General features: G+C 40.5%; 1 protein-coding gene across 1 annotated transcript in view; it reads right to left on the bottom strand.

Moving 5' to 3' along the window:
- Positions 1 to 203: 203 nt before the first annotated feature.
- XKR6 (XK related 6) overlaps positions 204 to 21,279 on the bottom strand; it is a 409,376-nt gene continuing 388,300 nt past the window's right edge. Inside the window, exon 3 of the mRNA XM_043987297.1 lies at positions 204 to 1,236. Coding sequence (XP_043843232.1) covers positions 272 to 1,236 — 965 coding nt within the window. The 3' untranslated portion in view covers positions 204 to 271. The remainder of the gene's footprint in view (positions 1,237 to 21,279) is intronic.

Here is a 21,279-nt window from a genome sequence, read left to right as displayed (position 1 = left end):
TGTGGATGTTTCAATACTGTTTCTCGTGTGTAAAAATCAAAAGAAAGGTATTTCTTTTTGTTTTTACTTACAAAACATAGAGAATATCTTTGTATACATACAGCAACTGGAAAGAAAGCTTATCTGAAGGGGTTTTTTTTTTTGTTTTGTTTTGTTTTTTTGTGGTGGTGGTGGTGGTGGTGGTGGTGGTGGTGGTGGTGTTTTTCTTGTGAGCGGTGTTGGCCGTAAACAAAACTTAAAGGTTCCCTTCTCAACTTGGGTTACGGAGCTTTTAAAGTGAAGACTCATACTGTAACAACTCATAGAGGAGCGGTCCATCTCGATACCGAATGCCTACAGCTGTGGGAGTGACATACTGCAGAATGTTGATAGTCCTTCTCAACCTCCTGTCTACAAAATGGGCATCCCATGCAGGGTATCTCTTTCTGGGCATGTCAATCTTAATGAGGGGCCCTTCTGGATGGTAAGGACGCCCCGACGGGGTGGAGGGCCCCATGGGTCTCACTTGAAAAACGGGCAAGCAAGTGTCAGCCGTGAGATCCTCCTGTTGTTCCGTGACGGCTCTGGTGGGCGTGACCTGGGTCCCCCGGTACCCAGGGGTCTGAGGCGCCATGGGCTCAACGTCGGGGGGCAAAGGGATGCCCCAGAGCAGCTCGGCGCAACAGGAGCTGGCAAAGATCTTAGCTCGTGGCCCCATGGGATGCAACACACCATAATATAAGAGCATCAGAGCTATCCCAGCCACAAAGCTAAGAAAGACACAACACAGTGCTGGCACGGCATAGGAGTCAGTGGTCTCGGGGTTTCTGTAAAAATACCAAAGGAACGTCAAGGCAGCATTCTCTGTCAAGACTACCGTGTAATAGGCAAACATTCGATATCGAGTCCGACCTTCCTTGACGTTAAACCAGCAGAAAATGTACACAATCCCTACCACCATGTTGAAGAGGATCTCCTCCCACTTGGACATGCAGAAGTCTGTCCCACCATGGATGATCCAGAAGGCCATGGCGCACCAGTGAACCACGACAAAGATCCCAAAGTAGAGCTGGAAGATGGAGGCAAACAGGGCAAAGGAGATAACTCTGGAGGAGATGGTGAAGAGCCGCCAGAAGAGATGGATGAGGGCCCCTCGGTAGCTCATGCTCTTCTTGTCATCCCTGGAGTCCCGTAGAAGCTTGTGATAGGAGGCTAGCACCCAAGCTAGGGACATCAGGGAGGTCACAGAGGAGACACCTGCCAGGAAAAAAAAAAAAGACACAAACCCACACAGTCAAACCATGGCCACTGATCAAGGAACCACACCCGAGTAGCCATCTGAGGAGAGGCCCACGTATAGCGAAGATCTCAAATACATGATGTCTGTATATACTGTGAGAAAATAATGATTAGTAATCAATATCTTGGAGGACCCAGTAATCTTCCCTTCTTTCTTAGTTGCTTACTCTCTTCTCCCGCCCCGCCCCCCAAAAAAACCATGAAGTTTTACTCTTGTTTGGGACCAGCCTAAGGGTACAATAGAAATGGAGATTGATTTTTTTTGTCTAGTTAAATTGAGCTGATGGGATTATGCCCACCTAGACTTTGCCCTTTGCCCTTGGAAAGTCTTTTGCACACTTTTCTCTGATGTCATCAAAGAGCTCATTTTAATTTAGACCACCCTCAGGTCATGTCAACCAATGGAATTGAATGATGCTAACCAATTGTCTTTGATCAATGTATAATGACCTGCCTCTATCAAAAGATTAAAAGCATTGGCCATGAGAGGGTTGCCATCTTGGCTCAATCTTGGCCTCCCTTTGCCCCCCTTTTGGTTCTGAATGTGGTTGCTTGGTTTGTGTTCTTCCTCTTAGGCCTGGCTGTCTCTCTGAGAGACAAAATGGGTCTGGGGCTTTTCTTCTGCCTGTGCTAACTGCCACTTGGTCAGTTCTTTATTGGCATATATGATATTAATTAATAATAAATGCTTACTGCCAAAATGGGTGCAATAGCCATTAATATATAAATAGTAATGATCTTAGAAAACACAGTGTAACACCAATAATTTAAATAACACAATAAGCTTCTTGAGGGGAGGCAGGGATTGTTTCAGTTTTGCCTTTGTATCCCTAGTGCCTAATACAGTGCCAGGCCTATCGTAAATGCTGAATGCATGCTTGTTGATTGAGCAATTGATTAGCTTCTCTGAACTTAGCTAGGCTGGGCCTCATACAATAGATAGCATAGTTCCTGACACACAAGAAGTACTTAATAAATGCTTGTTTATAAAATACAAAATCCCCTAGTTGGCATTCAAAGCCCTTCATGACCTACTCCCTTTCTCCTTTTCAGTCTGCCTATACCTTACTCCCAGACATACTCTTTGATCTAATGACTCTGGCCTCCTTCCTATTCTTTAAACAAAGCATGCCATCTCTCAGCTCTGGAATGCTCTCCCTCAACACCTCTGCCTGGCTCCCTTATTCCCTAGTTTCTTTCCTTCAAGTATTAACTAAAATCCCATCTTCTCCAGGAAACTTTTTTCAACCTCTCTTAGTTCTAGCACCTTCTCTCTGTTAATTATTTCCTATTTATCCTGAATTTAGATTGTTTGTATATATTTGTTTGCTTGTTGTCTCCCTCATTAGATTGTGAACTCCTTGAGGGCAGAGACTATCTTTTGCCTCTTTCTCTATCTCTAGTTTAGCTGTATCCTAGTGCTTTGAACAATGCTTGGCACATAGTAGGACTTTAATAAATGTTTATTGATTGATTGGTGACTATATCTGTTTAAGTCTTCACAGTGTCATTATTTCATCTGAAGTGATTCAACTCTCCCTACAACATTAGATTCATTTATAATCAGATGTAAATAAAATATGTTGCTAAATTACTGATACATTTTTATCGGTATATTCCTGCTTTTTTGAATTATACTTGCCACAGTTTTCTTATATCAGTCTGGATAATTGAGAGCTTACTCTAAATCCTTTTTTTAATGATAATGATACCAATAAAGCTGATGATGACAATGTTAAATGAAAAGGGTTTAAAATCAAACTTCAAGGTTGCAATTAAATAACAAATTGCTATCTATATAGCTAAATTTAAGCTGAGAAGGCCAAATCCAATTATGTTTTTCCTTTGATCATGAAATAATACTTTGGCTTAATGGTGCCTCAGTACATTTTGCCATTTGTAAAATGGGTCAAAGGTGTGTCTGTGTCTGTAGACACACACAGACACACACACATATAAACATATATCACCTTCCAGAAATGTAATAAGCCATCAATTAATAATAATATTAATAACTAAAATTTAGATAATGCTTTAAAGTTTTCCAATACACTGATCCTCACAAAAACCTGCCAAATCAGAAAATACATAAGAAATAGAAATGGCAAGAAATATAACTGGCAAGCCAGAGAGAAACAAAGTGACTTTTCCAGGTTCATGCAGCCAGTTGAGGCCAAGTTCTGGATTCTTAGCTATACTTATCCACCAGGTGTCACTATAGAACTTGAGACTGCTATAACTCCAAAGGTCCTTAGAGATCAGTTCATTCAAATCTTTCATTTTCTAGGGGAGGAAGCTAAAGGAATTGACTTACTCAGAGATAATCGGTGATACTCAACCTAGTGATTTTTCCTTCTATTTTTCATCTTTTTCCTTTCCATTCTCTCCCCCGTCTCAGTCTAAGTTTACAGGAAGTCCACCCAATCTCTGGAGACATTTGTAACCAACGATAAGAGCCTTGTAGGCTGAGTCTTCATCTTTCTTGGTGCCTAGCACCAAAGGCCTTTTTTTTTTTTGTGCCATTATTGTCACAGGGCTTGTGAAGTGGCATGCTCTGGATCTGAGTTTTGAATCCACAAGGAAGACCTTTTAAAAATAATCCTTTGATGAAGACACAGTCTACTTACTCTATGTCAAAGGAAGCCGATGCTCATCTGTTTTGATTTTTCTCCAAGGATCCATTAGCTTCCATGGTGTACTAAAGCTGTAAGGGATATCATGATATCGTCTAGTCTATTTTCCTGTCTTTAGCCAGGACTACATTTATCCCATCTCGGAGAGAACATTGTCTATCACATCAACGTGTTCTCGTGTTCAAACACTGTCTGCTATTATGTTTTTGGCAATAAAGTTGAGATTCTCCAGACATTCCAGACACCTCTCCTGTCACTAAACAAATACAAAGAGTTTAACCCAACCCATTCTGTACCACAAGGAAATGAATCAATGGAGAGTAGGAATTTCATCACAAACTCAGTTTGCTTACCCTGCCCTGCCACCATGAATATATGTGAAATGGGGCGAGGTGTCCTACATTATATATTTCTTGCTATGACAAAACCTGGGTTCTTTCTTAACCAAAATCTACATCTGGAACTTTACTGAATCTTGATATATCCTAGAGCAAGAAGACTTAGATATTCAAAGTATATGTATAGCATTTCATGATGTCACTCCCTTACTCAATAATTGACATGGCTCTCCAGTACTTCAGGAACCACCGAGCTTCCAACACGATCTTACAAAAAGAAGTTCTTACCATACCACTCACCCACTCAATAAATTCCAAAGGTTCCTGACTTTAGGATCGAACATACTTTCTTTCTTTTTTTTTTTTTTTTTGCAGGGCAATGGGGGTTAAGTGACTTGCCCAGGGTCACACAGCTAGTAAGTGTCAAGTGTCTGAGGCCGGATTTGAACTCAGGTACTCCTGACTCCAGGGCTGGTGCTCTATCCACTGCGCCACCTAGCTGCCCCTAAACATACTTTCTTTTGTGTGGCATTTAAAACTCTCTGTAATGTGACCCCCAACTACCTTTCCCACCTTATTTTCCATTGCTCCCATTCTAACATTCTATAGAAAGCCAAACTGGATTTTTTGGTGTCTTCTTTACATAAGACACTCCATTTCCCAACTCTATACCTTTGCATTGACTGTCTCCCATACCTGGGATCCACTCCCTCTTCATTTCCATCTCTTGGAGTCTCTGTTTTTGTTTTGGTTTTTTCCTGTTATCTGGGCTCGCTTTATCTCCCTACTTGCCCTTTCCCTCACAAATTACCTTGTAATTATTTTGTATACTTATGTTCTTTGTCTGCCCCACCCTATAAAAGAATGTAGGTTCCTTGAGGTCAGGAACTACTCAATTTTTGTCTTTATCTTCTGTGCCTAGCACACTATGGCACATAATTGGCATTTCAAAGATGCTTATTAAGATTGAACTTAGCTAGATTCTATCCTACCACACAGAGAGGATAAAAAGATAAAAGAGATGACTCAAATTATTGAGAAAGTGCCTGTTATGATGGAGAGAGGGAAAAATATGTCCTAAAAATAGGAAGTGGTTATTTATTTGCACATACTCAAAACATCGCTGCCCTGTGCAATCCCACACACATACATTTATATATGTACATTGATATACCCTTAAAATTTTCTATAAACCTGTGACTTTCTTATTCTGAGATATATGGTAAGTAGCTACAAAAACACTTTTATACTTTAAAGCACAATTTGCATGTCAACTACTATCATTATTATTGCGCTCAGAATATTTGGGTTTGAAGGCCCAGGGAATAAAGGTGGTCAAGATGGTGGTCAAGAGCAGTGGTCAATGAGGGAACAAAGTAGATCAGTATGAATATAATAGTTTAGAGTCTAAGAAATCTCCTTCTGAGAAGCCCAGAAGCCATCTAGGAACTAGTTTAGTGGGTATAGCCAGCCACTTTGAGAAACTGAAAGCTTAGGTTATAGTTCTTACAGTGATGACTTTTAATAACACTCAAAGGTTGTGTATTAATTGGCACTCCCTCCTATTCCTCCCCTAAAGTCTTCAACACCTGTGGAAACTAGGTATTTGGACACACGTGCACACACACATACACACATGCACACACGCAGATACCAGTGAAGAGCCTCAACTTGAAAATTAAAGACTAAAACCGTGATGAAAAAAGGAAGCTAGGGGAACCTTGAAGAACCATCCTAATGGATAAGGGTGACAGTTAATTACTATTGTGACAGTCCTGTTTGAGGTGATGAGGGCCCCAAACTAGGATGGATGCTATGGGAATAATGAGAAGGGGGCATAGGGGAGAGATATTGTGGAGATGGAAAAGACAAAATATGAGAAAATGCCATCAGATTTGGCAATTAAGATGTCACTGGTGCCTTCTGGGAATGTAATTAGAAAGGTGCATCATTGCTTTCATAACCCCCATGGAAATGATGAGTCTCTGTGGAGACTCACTAACTTCTAGCTTTCTTTACATAAGTCTAAGATGGGAGTTGTAGGTAGCTCCATAGCACTATATTAGCCTTGCAGATTTCTAAGCAGAGAAAGCATCAAGGGGAGAGAAGAGCTAAACAGATCTGCACCTCTATACTGTTAAGTCAAGAAAGCTAAAGAGCTCATTAAATGTGGGTCCGTTAATTTGGACAAAGGGTATTTACCCTTAAGGGGCTATTGGACTACAGGATACAGGAGCATCTGACTTAATTGTCTTTAACAGAATAACACTGTTTTGTTTGTTTGTTTTGTGGGGCAATGAGGGTTAAGTGACTTGCCCAGGGTCACACAGCTAGTGTCAAGTGGCTGAGGCTGGATTTGAACTCAGGTCCTCCTGAATTCAGGATCGGTGCTTTATCCACTGTACTACCTAGCTGCCCCACAGAATAACACTTTCAAAGTACCATGGTTTATTGGAAATTTACCTGGACTCTAGATAATGCCAACCAGGAGATATGGGATTTGATCCCAACTGCCACAACAATAAGCTCTGTAGTATTAAACCATCCAATGCAACCATTTGTTAATAAATACCTTCCATGAGCAAGGCAATGTGCTAAGTGGTAGGAATAGTCAAATTGTACAGGAATTATTTTCCCCAGGAAGACTAAAACTTTGCAGATAAGCCTTAGAGAACTGTCAGAAACTCAGTGACATTAAGGGTCTTTCTTGGTCTTGGTCACCTGGCTAGTAGGTATCTGAGGAGGGATTTGAAATCTGTTCTTCCTGACTGAAGTTCAGCACTCTATCCACTATTTTTGGGACAACACATACAAAGGATGAATAGTTCCTGTCCTCAAGGAATTTATATTCTACTGAGGAGATTACTCTACTTTTTTTTTTTTGGCCCTTAAGTAACTTGCCCAGAGTCACACAGCTATTAAGTGCCAAGTGTCTGAGGCTAGATTTGAACTCAGGTCTTCCTGAAACCAGGGCTGATGCTTTATCCACTACACCACTCAGCTGCCCCAGGAGATTACTTTCACCTAATCTCTCCGTGCCTTATATTCTCCATCTGTACCATAAAGATAACAGATATGTTTATTAAGCCTACCTTAATAAATCTACTTTATATACATCTTTATATGTATACTTATATAGTATTTATATATATATACACATAATGTGTGTATAAATATAGATATATTCTTTTTTGGGGGGGGTGAGGCAATTGGGGTTAAGTGACTTGCTCAGGGTCACACAGCTAGTAAGTGTCAAGTGAGGTTACATTTGAACTCAGGTCCTCTTGAATCCAGGGCTGGTGCTCTATCTACTATGCCACCTAGCTGCCCCCTAAATATATATATTCTATACATACATATGGAGATATATGTGAATATATGTGTGCATACACACAGAGATTATTTCCAGTCCTAGGTTCTCTCTTGAGTTTCACTGATGTTTCACTAACTGCTTGCTCATTGGAAACTGATAACTTAATGTCCACAGATATCTCAAATCCAACATATCCAAAACAGAACTCATGATCTTTTCCCCCAAATTCTTCCTTCTGCATTTCTCCTTTTCTGTCCAGGGCATGACCATACAGAACTCAGGCGGTAGGTGGAGGCAGATGTGAAGATGTCGTGAATGTAGGAATGCTATCTGTGGGGTTTACCACTGTAGGGTCATCCTCACCTCCTCAGTCTCCTACCGATATCCAGTCAGTTGCCAAATCTCCTTGTTTCTTCCTTCAGAACATCTCTCACATCTGCTCCCTTCTCTTTATTCACACAGTTATCTCCCAAATTCAGGACCTCAGTGTCTCTTACCTGCACTAGTGATCTCCCTGCTTCAAGTCTCCACCCCTTCTCTTCCATCCTAGTTTGGGCCCTCATCACTTCTCACCAGGACTGTCACAATAGTCTAATTGGTCTCCTGGTCTCAAGTCTCTCCCTATTCCAGTCTGTCCTCTCTGTACAAAGCTGTCAAAGTTATTTTCCTTAAGTTATTTCAAACTTTTCCCAGCCTATTTCAGTTATATTCCAAAGTTATTTTCCTGACCGTGTCACTCCCCTCCTCATCAAACCTTAGTAGCTCCTTATTGCTTCTAGGATAAAAAAAAAATCTGTTTAGTTGTGGATGCCCTTGACAACGTAGCCCTGATATATACCTTGCCAAACTCATTCTGGATTAATCACCTTACTGTACTTCACAGTCTAGCCAAACTGGTCTTTGTGCTGCTCTTCACACACCACATTCCATCTCCAGTCTGTGTCTGCACTGGTTATGTTCCATACTTGCAATGCAGTCTCTACTTACCTCAGCCTCTTAGACTACCTTCCTTCCAAGCCTCAGCCCAATCTACATGAAATAGACTCTGCCAGCCTCCAATCATCTTTCAGACAGCTTGAACTGGATATCCAGTAGGCATCTCCAACTCAACCGGTCCAAACCAGAACCCATTATCTTTTCCCCTATACCCCACTCTCCTCCTAACTCCCCTTTTACTGTAGAGGACAACACCATCCTCCTAGTCCCTTAGGCTCAAAACTCAGGAGTCATTCTGCATTTTCCACTCTCTCTCATCTCCCATATCCAATCTATTGCTTGTTGATTCCACCTTTGCAACATCTCTCCAATACACCTCCTTTTCTACTCTGAGGCTGCCACCACTCTCTGTTGCAGGCCCTCATCACCTCATAGCTTGAGGACTAGTGCCTCTGGTGAGGACTTGCCAAACCCTTTTCAGGGCTGCTCATCTTTCTTTGCTGTCCACCTAATTCACCCCACTCTTACCTGTGGCTCCAAGAAACTGTAGGATGTGCCGTGGCCATATCCTGGTAAATCTCCTCGGCAGATGAGATAAGCCAGGTTGAAGGTAACCAACAGGCCTCAAACCTGTGGGTGAATTAGGGGGATGTCTATCCCAAGCATGTGAAAACTTTCTCTAGCAGAAGGGGCAGATGAGAACAGTTTGTTCCAATGGCCATGAAGGTGGCTGAATCAGGTGCTGTGAAGCACTGAGAACTTGGTCAGACATCAAAGACACCACTGCATCTTGGGCCACTGGTAGTCATCCTGACTTTTGTCCTGACATTGGACTTTGATAAGTCAGGAAGAGAGAGTGAAGCTGAAGACTTTGTGCAACTCTCTCAATTAAATCCAATTCACTTGATATTGTTCTCTTCCTCTTAGGGTGTATTTTGATCTTCATTGTGACCATAGTAACTGTCTATAGTCAGAATTGTTCATTTGCTCATTTTCCCAGCCTATCTCTTGACCTTTAACTCTTTGTTAAAGTGAGGCACTGTTTCCAGGGTGGAGGGTGTACTGTCCCTAACTTCAAGGGGTCTGTGTAGCTGCTTTCAGAGATACTTCTAGGGATTTGAAAGTTTTCAGTTCTTCCAAGTTGGTATGATTTAAAGAGAGGTAGGTTTACTACTCTCCTGGCCTGTGCTCTGGTCTGCAAGCAACCACAAGCCTGATTTTCTGCCCTGGAACTATGAGGAGTATCCAGCTTCACTGTGGCTGCAAGTTCTGGTGTGCTAGTGCTCTTCCTCCACCTGAGACAACAATCCAAGACTGGACCTGGATCCGAGTAAGGGCAAAACAACAGAGTCCTGCCTCAGTGCTAGCAAAAAGACCCTGTAATCTCCTTCTGGCCAATTGTTCTACCCCCTTACCCTGCGTGGGCTGAGTTCCAGAAGGAGTTGCTGCTGCTGCTGCTGATTCAGTGGCTCCCAAGGCCAGCTCCTGGTTTGCTGGGGCTGGGGCTGTGCTGGCTCAGCCTGCACTGGACTGCACTCCACTCTCACTCTGGTGTGACAGACCTTTCCTGCCTACCTTCTAAGTTGTCTTTGGATGGAAAATTATTTCACTCTGTCCTTTTGTGGTTCTGCTGCTCCAGGAATTGTCTTATGCCATTATTTGAAGGTGTTTATAGGGGTCTTGGGAAAAGTTTAGGCAAGTCACTGCCTTTCCTCTGCCATCTTGGCTCTGCCCTACAAATCCAATTCACTTGAAAGTCAAGATATCACCCATAATGTCATTGGTCCTCTTCAAAAAAGGACAAACAACAACTTCAATAGCCTGCAGTTGGGTCTTCCTGTCTCAAGTCTCTCCCCACTCCAATCCATTCTCCATTTAACCACTAAAGTGATTTTCCTAAAGTCTGATCATGTCATATCCCCTACTCAATAAACTCAAGTGGCTTCCTATTGCCTCCAGGTGCAAATACAAAATGCCCTGTTTGGCATTTAAAGCCCTTCATAAGTTAGCCCCCTCCTACCTTTCCAGTCTTCTTATGTCTTACTTCCCAACACTCTTCAATCTAAGATCCAGTGACGGGGGCAGCTAGGTGGCTCAGTGGATAAAGCACCAGCCCTGGATTCAGGAGGACCTGAGTTCAAATCCAGCCTCAGACACTTGACACTTACTAGCTGTACGACCCTGGGCAAGTCACTTAACCCTCATTGTCCCACCAAAAAAAAAAAGAAAGAAAAGAAAGAAAGATCTAGTGACACTGGCCTCTTCACTGTTCCTAGGACAAGATACTCTATCTCTCAGCTGTGGACATTCTCTCTGGCTGTCCCATATCCCTGGAATAGTCTCCATCCTCTACTTCAATTCCTGACTTCCTTGGCTTTCTTTAAGTTTCAACTAAAATCCTACCCCCTACAGGAAGACTTCCCTAACCCCTCTTAATTCCAGGGTCTTCCTGCTGTTAGTTATCTCCTATTTATTCTGTATATAGCTTGTTTTGTACATATCTGTTTCCATGTTGTCTCCCCTATTAGATTGTAAGCTCCTTGAGAGCAGGAACCTTATTTTGCCTCTTTTTATCTCTCCAGTGCTTATCACAGTGCTAGGCACATATTAGGCACTTAATAAATGTTTATTGAATTATTGCCTTCAACTGCTGGTGTCATTCCACCCTAAATTACAAGAGATCAAATGAAATAATATGTATAAATTATTTTGCAAACCATAAAGAGGTACATAAATGCTGCCTATTGTTATCACCTTATGTTTATTCTATGTATGATATATGCACATGGTGTATCTCCAATAGACTGTAAGCTCCTTGAGAGCAGAAATTGTTTCATTTTTATCTTTGTATATCTAGCAGAGTACCTGACACATAGTAGTTAATATTTGTTAATTGATTTATCCTTTTCTAGGGAAATTCCTATGACTATTGTCCTAATTTCCTTACAGCAAGGAGCCAGTAATTATTCACTTTCACTAAATCCAGTAGTCTTTGTAGCTTTAAAACAGGAGATATTTCTAGACTCACTCCTCCTTCCCACTCTATCTCATGGTTCTGCTGTGGTTTCTCCAAACTACACATATTTTGCTCTCTAATTTTGGTCTTGGCACTCATCCCCTTATTCATTGCTATAAATACTTAAACATCCTTACACATTCATTCTACCAACTTGTTATTTATCGTGGAAAACTTCTTGACTGAATCAAAAAAAGGATGCTAATAGTTGGCCAATGAGATTTTCCCCAGAAAGAACCAATGTTAAAACTTCTTATGTTTGAAAGACAGCTTAGAGTAGTAGATAGCGCTTTCTGGAGAGTCAGAAAGAAACAGGTTCAAACACACATTTCAGCTTATTGTGAAGTTAAAATGAAATTAAGTATATCTATAGTTTATACCAAATTGCCTTTCTTTTCAAGGGGAGGGAAAAAGAGAAAGGAAGAGAATTTAGAACTCAAAATTTTTTTTAAAAGAATGTTAAAATTTATTTTTACATGTTATTGAGAAAAAATAAATTTAAAATAAAATTATGAATAATAAAATCTTTTCAAGCCTTAAAACATTATATAAATGTCAGTTATATACTTGTAATAAAATGAAGGCAGTGAACTTAATTCCTTGGGTTATGCTTTCACTGCCTGTATGCTCATATGGAGTTTACTTGTTTATTTGCAAACATTTCAGAGACTGGTACCATAAAGACATAGCTTTAGTATTCTTTTTTGGGATAGGACCAGATTGAAATGGGAAAGGCTATGCAATTGGAAAATAGGTTAAGTTACACCAACTGGAGCTGCTAATATTGGGATAAGAATAACTTAACCAGAAACACATATACACAGTTATAAAGAGGAGAATGAAGAGTCTTCATCTCTACTTAGTCTATAAGAAGAAATTGCTTTAAACTGCTCTGGGAAAGGTTTAGGTCTGGTTTAGGAAATGTTTATCTTATTGTAAGGTTATTGAGAGAGCTTGTGGAATTTCTTTTCAATGGAAATCTAAACCAAGAATAGGCCAACCATGAAAATTGTTTGTGCCTCAACTTAAAACCAAACAAGTCTGTTTTCCCCCTGAAGGGGATGAGAAGGGAGCATGAAACTCAAGAAACTAAAAAAAAGGGAATTGAAGTTAATTTATTTTTTTAAAGTCTGAAGAGTATATCAACTTACTGCTATATTAAAGTATCATCTATAACAGTCAGATATAAAAACATGACTCCATGTGTGAGGCAGGAAATCTGTGGTTGTCCATGCACAGAGTGTGTCTAGGTAGTCTTGTGGGCAAGGCCATTTTGGTGGGTCAAACCATTTCTTTCGAGTACTTGCAAGGATGAGCTAGATTACTATCTATATACACCTTGTTAGGGAATGGAAGGGAATAGACCACCCCTGGAATGCTATTCAGACCATAAGACTTTATTAGCTGGGGGCGGAGCCAAGATGGTGGAGGAGAAGCTGTGACTCCTACAAGCTCCCAGTAAATCTGTCCACTCACTCCCAAATAATGCCATAAAAAAAAACCAACCAGAGCAGTATAACTCATGTAAGAACAGAGTGAGACTATTTTCCAACATAGTGAGACTATTTGGCAACTGGGATCACCTGCTGATCAGGCTGAGAGAGGAACTCAGCACTCAGTCCAGACCCAGCCAGGAACAGACCAGGCCTCCAGCACCTCAGAGTCTTCAGCACCAGTGGCTTCTTCTGAGGTTCGGCTATTGGACTGGTGAGGGGGTTCGCCAGTTGGTCAGGGTGAAGTGGCTGCAGTCTCTGCTGGAGTTGGGGCAAAGTGCCCTGTTTCTGAACCAATGGGACAAATGGAGTGGTGGCAACCCAGTGGGGGAGGGTCACAGGCACACCAAGTTTCTGACCATAGAGAATCAGATTTCAATCAGACATCTGCTTCTGGCTTGAGATGAGTAGGCAAAGAAAACAGCTGACAATAGACAGCTTCTTTGGGGGAGGGGTAGACCAGAAAACACCCTCAGAAGAAGATAATAACAAAGTCATCTCTAACATCCAAAGCTTCCAAGAAAAGTAAGAATTGGTCTCAGGCCATGGAAGTGCTCAAAAGGGACTTTGAAGGGAAAGTAGGAGAGATAGAAGGAATATTTAGAGAGATGGAGGAAAGAATGGAAAGAAAAAATGAGAGCAATGCAGGAGAGTCATGAGAAAAAAGTCAATATCTTGAAAAGTCAAATAGAAAAGGAGATACAAAAGCTCTCTGAAGAAAATAATTGCCTAAGAATTGGGATTGAACAAATGGAAGCTAGTGACTTTATGAGAAACCAAGACACAGTAAAGCTAATCCAAATGAATTTTAAAAATAGAGGGGAATATGAAATATCTCCTTGGAAAAACAGCTGATCTGGAAAATAGATCCGGGAGAGATAATTTGAAAATCATTGGACTACCTGAAAACCATGATCAAAAAAAGAGCCTAGACATCATCTTCCAAGAAATTATCAGGGAAAATTGCCCTGATATTCTAGAAGCAGAAGGTAAAATAGAAATTGAAAGAATCCACCAATCACCTCCTGAAAGAGATCCCCAAAAGGAACACTTACAGGAATATTATAGCCAAATTCCAGAGCACCCAGGTCAAGGGAGAAAATATTGCAAGCAGCTAGAAAAAAGGAATTCAAATACTGTGAGCTACAATAAGGATAAAGCAAGATCTAGCAGCTTCTACATTAAAGGACTGGAGGCATGGAATATGATATTCCAGAGGGCAAAGGAACTGTAACTATAGCCAAAAATTACCTACCAGGCAAAACTGAGTATAATCTTTCAGGGGAAAAAGGAACTTCAATGAAAAAGAACTTTCAGGCATTCATGATGAAAAGACCTGAACTGAATAGAAAATCTGACTTTCAAATACAAGACCCTGGAGAAGCATAAAAAGGTAAACAGGAAAAAGAAATCATGAGGGATATTAAAAAAATTTAATTGTTTACATTCCTACATGGGAAGATAATACTTCTAACTCATAAGATCTTTCTCAGTATTAGGGCAGCTAAAAGGGATATACAGGTATGAAGTGAATATGAAGGGATGATATCTGTAAAGCATTTATTTTTTGTTTGTCCTTGATTTTTGTGGGTTAGGCAGGGTGGGGTGACTTATGTCTGGTCCCAGATACAGGCTCAAGGCCTCCTGGGTCCAGGTCTGGTGCTTTGTCCACTGTGCCACCTAGCTGACCCATGATGACATCTTCAAAATAAAGTTAAGGGGTAAGAGGAATGCACTGGAAAAAAGGGAAAGGGAGAGGTGGACTGGGGAAAAGTAGTTCATATAAGAGAAACAAGAAAAAGCTTATGGAGTAGAGGGGAAGGTGGGGAAGGAGTGGGGGAGTGAGTGAGCCTTACTCTTATCAAAATTGGTTCAAAGAGGGAATAATATACACACTCAAGTGGTATAGTAATATATCTTGCCCTGTGGGAAATTGGGAGGGGAGGCAATGGAAGGAAGGGAAGATTGGGGAAGGGGCAGTAAAAAGCAAAACACTTTCGAGGAGGGATAGGGTGGAGGAAGATAGAAAATAGAGTAAATCTCAAGGGGAGGGAATAAGATGGAGTGTAATACAGTTAGCAGTAGTAACTGTGAAAGAAAGGATGAGCAGGATGCTATCAGAAGGATGTATGAAAAATGCAAACCATCAACAGAGAAAGAACTGATGGTATCTGAATACATATTGAAGTATAATTTTATTTGTTAGCTCCTCTTTCTAAAGGTATTTTGTTTATTTTCTTTCACAACCTGACTAATGAGAAGATGTTTTGCATAACTGCACATTTATGACATATTGAATTGCTGGATTTCATAGGGAAGGACGAGGAGGGAACAAAGAAGAAAATTTAGAACACAAAGTTTTAAAAAATTAATGGGAAAAGTAATGATGAGCAGGAAAAGTTCAGAGAAACCTGGAAGGACTTACACAAACTGATACTGACTGAGAGGAGCAGAACCAGAAGAACATTGTACACAGTAACAGCAACATTGTGTGATGAACAATGGTGATAGACTTGGCTCTTTTTAGCAATGCAATGGTCCAAAACAATTTCAAAGAAGTTCATGATAGAAAATGTTCTCAACATCCAGAAAAAAGAACTGTGGTTTATGAATGCAGATTGAACCATGCTGTTTCTACTTTGGGGTTGTTTTTTCCCCTTCTTTTTTGAGGTTTTCCCCTTGTGCTCTGACTCTTATTTCATGATATAACTAATGCAGAAATATGTTTAATGTGATTACACATATATAACCTATATTAGATTGCTTTCTGTCTTGGGGAAGAGGGAAGGAAGGGAGGGTGGGAGAAAAATTTGGAACTAAAAATCCTATAAAAACAAATGTTGAACACTTTCCTTATATATAACTAGAAAAATAATAAAATATTGAACAAAAAAATACTTTATTAGCCAGATTATTTCTCCAGGTCTAAATCTCTACCTGACATCTCTTAAGTGGGGATATATAATGCCATGAGTCACTAAGGGAGTAGAAATAGAGTCAGTGATCCTCCACCATGGCCTGACCCCCTAATTTCCTACTAAATGCAAGGTAGGACCTGAGGACGTATATCTGGAAGATTTTAAGGGATGCTTTTTGGGAAGGCAGGGAAAGCCTTTAGTGCTAGATTAACACAAGTAACCTAAGGGTTTGATTATATCAGAAGGAGTTGAAGGTGCAGTATTTACCATATAACATTGCCTAAACAATTACTATTATTATCCCTTTAAAACTGAAAAAAGATGCCTATCAAGGTGAAGGATTCCATTTTCTTTTCTCTTTAAAAACAGTTCTTTTTTTTATATATATATATATACATACATACATACATATACAAGTATATGTATGTATATATTTACACATATATATGTATATATTTGGAGAGAGAGAGAGAAGATTCAAAAGAATTTTCCAGGCAAACAAGGTACCATAGTAAGTATTCAGGAGGTGACATGAATCTACTCATCATCGGGATATAAAGCATAGTTGTCTAAGATTCAGCATGTGAGAAGGCTGTGATATCTCTCTTGAAGATCTTTAAAAAGGAACTCCTCTATCTCCACCTCTGGATTGGATTAGGGAAAAGCAGCAGCTGGCTGCTTCTGACCCACTTGCTTAGAGGGGTTGAGGCAGTCAGAAGGAAATGATTTAAGCAAGGGAGATGCGGAGCTTGCTAGGTAGTTCCTAGGGCTGAACAGGATGACTTCCTGGTTTGAAAGAGAAATTGGGAGTCCTGATCTCAATTCTTTTTTATTCCAGATAGATGACAGAGAAGCAAGTATTTGGTCATGATAAGGAAGGAAGACTCCCAACAAGCCAAGGGATCAAATGTCCTTTAATGGATCTCTAAAATGTTATTTCCCTTGTTTATCATTAACTATTTAACTTACTTACTATCCCCAAATGGATGTCCCATAGGCAGCTCAAACTACAAATGTCCAGACTCCTTATCTTTCCTCTAAAACCACCCTTCCTTCTAATTTCTCCCATTTCTGTTGAGGGTACCCCCATACTTCCAGTCTCCAAGATCCACATCCTTGGACTCTTTACTCTTCTTCATCTTTCAAGTCCAATCAGCTGCCAAGTTGTATCCATCCTATCTCCACAACATCTTTCACATATGACCACTTTCCTCTACTTACCTGGCCATCACCCTAGTTCAGGCCCTCCTTCAACACTCACCTAGATTACTGCAAAAGTCTCCTAATCGGTCTCCCTTGTAATGATTGGAATGATGCCACCTACTGGAGACTTACTATAGGAAAGCTCCACCATGAGAAAAATGCCTCAGAGGGCAAGGCCATGTGGCTTTTCCTTGGCATCAGGAAGTGACGTTTGCTGCTCCTTAGGAAGCTTGGTGACCCTCCAGTCCCAGGAGTTTGTCATATTGATTCTGGACTTAGACACCTGCTTAGCATATCAGAACTCCTACACTCCAGTGAGCCACCAGCCTCAGCCTCCCCCAGAAGTAGGAATGACAGGCATGGGTTTCTCCCCTTTCCAGTCCATCTTTCACAGAGCTCCCAAATTGATATTCTCAAAACATGAATCTGACCATGTCACTGCCCTGCTCAAGGAGTTTCAATGACTTCCCTTCTGCCTCCAGAATAAAACACAAATTTCTCTATTTGGCACTTAAAGTCTATCACAATTTGTCTCTAACCTGAAGGCAGTGAGTGTGGCACAGTGAAAAGAAAACTGGCTCCAAAGTCACTTCAAATAGTTTGTATTTAATATACACACATATGCATTTACTTCTCTGTGACCATGTTGTATCTCTTCAATAGACTATAATCTCCTTGAGGGCAGATACATTTTTGTTTTCACGGTGACCAGCACTTTATCTTGTACTTAAGAAACTCAATAAATGCTTCTTGAATTTAGCTCTATGGAGTTTGTATTACTGAAGGTGACATATGGTGTTTACAAACTATTACTATTTGCTTGTTATCAAAACACAAAACCCTGAAAGCTAAAAGACATGAATCTGGCTTCTCAATTTGAGGGCTGGCTTCTAGATTCAAAAGCAAATTTATTCAACCCTGGGGAAAGTGTTGTCTGCACTTCAGTACTCAAATATGGGCTCTGTGATTTTTTAAAGGCAGATCATTTTTTCCTCTTTGTTTTCTAGACTAATTGAATTCTCTTCAGTGGATAGGTGGAAATTAATTCATTTCCTTTCTGCTCATTGTTTTGACTACTCAAGTGGGCAGCATCTCAGTAATGGTGATTATGGAGTAATCAGTAATTGACTTTGAAGCATCCTTTCTCAGCCACCACAATGAATGCCACCCTGTCCGACATCCAAGTGTTCACAGAGATTGGCATTCTAGCCTTTCTCTAAGCATACCCTCATTCTCTACAAGGACAGTGTTTTTGAATGTCCACTATAAGTAAGGTGAGGCATGAGGCTATGGAAAAATTTGAATTTTGCATATTAAAGCAACAATTGGATTAGTGCAGTCTACTGGACTGTAGTCATTTGCTTAGGCAAGATGGAATGACCAAAGGCAGAGCATGATGAGCTGGTCCCATACAGTGACTGCCTCTGCACTTAGACTCAGACCCACTGGGAACTTCAGGGTACCTAGTGTAATTATAAAGTGGTAAGAAACCATATCAGAAAACCAGTGTCATTACTTTATAGTCACATTCAAACCCTTTATTATTGTTCATGTCATTTTCAGTTGTAGCCAACTCTTTGTGACCTATCCTAGGATATTACTAAAAGGTTAGCTCTTGCCCTAGTAAGAATTGTCAGCTAGAATCCTTGGAGTCTAGGAACTACTGAAAGAACTAAACTATCAACCTAGAGGGAACCTCAGGTTAGACAGGCTTTAATTCATAATTCATGATGACTTCGGAGATGACGGCTAACATTTATATAGTGTTTATTATGTGCCAGGCACTGTGTCTAAGCACTTTACAATTATTGTCTCATTTCATCTTCACAAAAACCCCTGGGAGGTGGGCACTATAATTATCCCAATTTACAGATGAAGAAACTAAAGCTAACAGAGGCTAAGTGACTTGCACAGAGTCACACAGCAAGCAGTCTGGCGCCAGATTAGAACTCAGGTCTTTCTGATTGCAGATCCAGCACTCTATCCACTATACCACCTAGTTGCCTATAACTTAAACAGACCCAGTATGTATTATGTTGGGTTTCATATAAGTCTATGGACAATGATTATGAACCATACTTTACACCTCTGCCTTTAGCCTTGCATAATTGTTGTCACATACACATAGAGAACTATGGAAATGTAGCTCAGTGACAAATGGCTATTATGTGGGTTGAGGAAAAACAGTTACCAACAATATCATTACCAGGGCAAAGTAGCAAGGCAGGTCCTTTGGGGTATACTTAAGATGGAAAGGCCTACAACATGCCTCATGCCTTTGAAACCCCTGTGCCATGTTCCAGCTACTGAACCTCTTCAATTCATACAGATGTTCCAGATGTCTTAATTCACTTTGAATTGGAGGATGTTAAGAAGGAAAAAAAATACAAGTACTAGACACTACAGGGTAGGAGTTACTTTTAGACCAAGAACATCTGAATGGTATACAATGGGTATTATTGGTTGGTCCCTTCTTACTAAACCCCCAAACCTGGTTTTAATTCTACTTGGTTTTTTTTTCTTTTCTGAAAGAATAAAATCCAAACCACAGAAGTGAATCTGGTAGAAATCACTTCTTTTCACACAGTGACACAATCAAGAATCTCAGCTCACTGTGCCTACCACGATGTAATCACTAGAGTACTTCAGAGGTGCCATGATCTCACTGGTTTGAATTCCCTCCCCAAAGTGCAAAATGAAACTTAAACTGCATGACTGTTACTCATATCTCTGTGAATCCACCGTAGGGGAGCTCCTCGAGACACTGGAGGACTTTAGGTCTTTTAATACCTAATAAACACCAAATGCAACCATTGGGATTTGCATTAGGTTATGAGCTCCCAGAGGGCAGAAACTATTTTTGCCTTTCTTTGTAATTCTCAGCACATAGAATAGTTCCTGGTGCCTACGCTAGGTGGTTTAATAAATGTTTGTTGGTGTTTTGACTTGATTTGTATCTGCTCTCTTTTTGCTTGTGCCCCATGATGTAGTCCATCAGAAAAACATAGCTTAGGTTTCTCTACCACACAAAGAAAACAAATGTGGCATTGTTCTTTCTTTGCCATGGAGAATACCTAAAACTTCAATGTCTTATCTAAGGTAAAAATAAAAGTCAGTTTGTTATGGTCAAGAACAGAACCCAAGACTCCTAACTTCAGTTTGGTGCTCTGACCACTAGTTAACGGTTCCCGAAGGGCATCCAAGCATTTGTGGTCTGCCAAAACTTATTATCAAACTCAGAATCAAACTGGAAATTGTTAATAGCTTCATGTTCAGACTGTGACAAATGGCTGGCAATGACCTTCACGGTTTTCTTTCTCCTATGCGATAATAAAGCTGTGGCTGTTGCAGTTGGATTACTGAGCAGTCAGTCTGAATATCTTCATGACAGGCTAATCTTATTTCCTTTTTTGACAGTTACTCAACTAGGAGATTAGGGGAACGGCATATATGTATAGTTTACCTGGATTTTGGCATAGGGTTCCATAAGGTTTTTCATGTTATTCTTGTGGTAAAGATGATGAGATATGGGCTAGCTGATAGATGAATTCTGAATTGGTTGAATGGCTGGATCCAAAGAGTATCATTGACACTTTGACAGTAACTGTGAAGAAACTTTACAGTGGAGTGCCCTAGGGAAACTATGCTTTTCCCTGTGCTCATTAACATTTTTATTAATAACTTTGATAAAGATATAGATGACATACTTATCAAATTTGTAGATGACACAAAAGTTAGGAGGTACAACTAAAACTCCAGATAACAGGAAGGATCTCCAAAGATGCAATCATACAATGTCATCCATAAACAGCATCTATAGGAAGCTCTTCTTCAACCTGGACTTTACACTGGACTTCCTTCATGACAGTGGTGAACACCTTTGGCAGGCTTGACGATAACCAGAAGGTTGTCAAATACTAGGTCCAGCATTCTAGTTTACTATGACATTGTAACGATTGGAATGACGCCACCCGCGGAGACTTACTGTAGAAGAGCTCTGCCCATGAGGTGAAGGTCTTTGAGGGCAAGTCTCAGGAAGTGACATTTGCCTGTGGGAGGGAGGAGGGGGAGCCTGGTGCTCTGATTGGGGCTCTTTCCTGAGGACGCTGGTGGAGAAGGGAGCTAGAAATGCGCTCTTCCCTTTAATAGAT

This window comes from Dromiciops gliroides, chromosome 2 (genome assembly GCF_019393635.1).
Source record: "Dromiciops gliroides isolate mDroGli1 chromosome 2, mDroGli1.pri, whole genome shotgun sequence".
NCBI lineage: Eukaryota > Metazoa > Chordata > Mammalia > Microbiotheria > Microbiotheriidae > Dromiciops > Dromiciops gliroides.
This window is presented reverse-complemented; position numbering and strand designations above follow the sequence as displayed.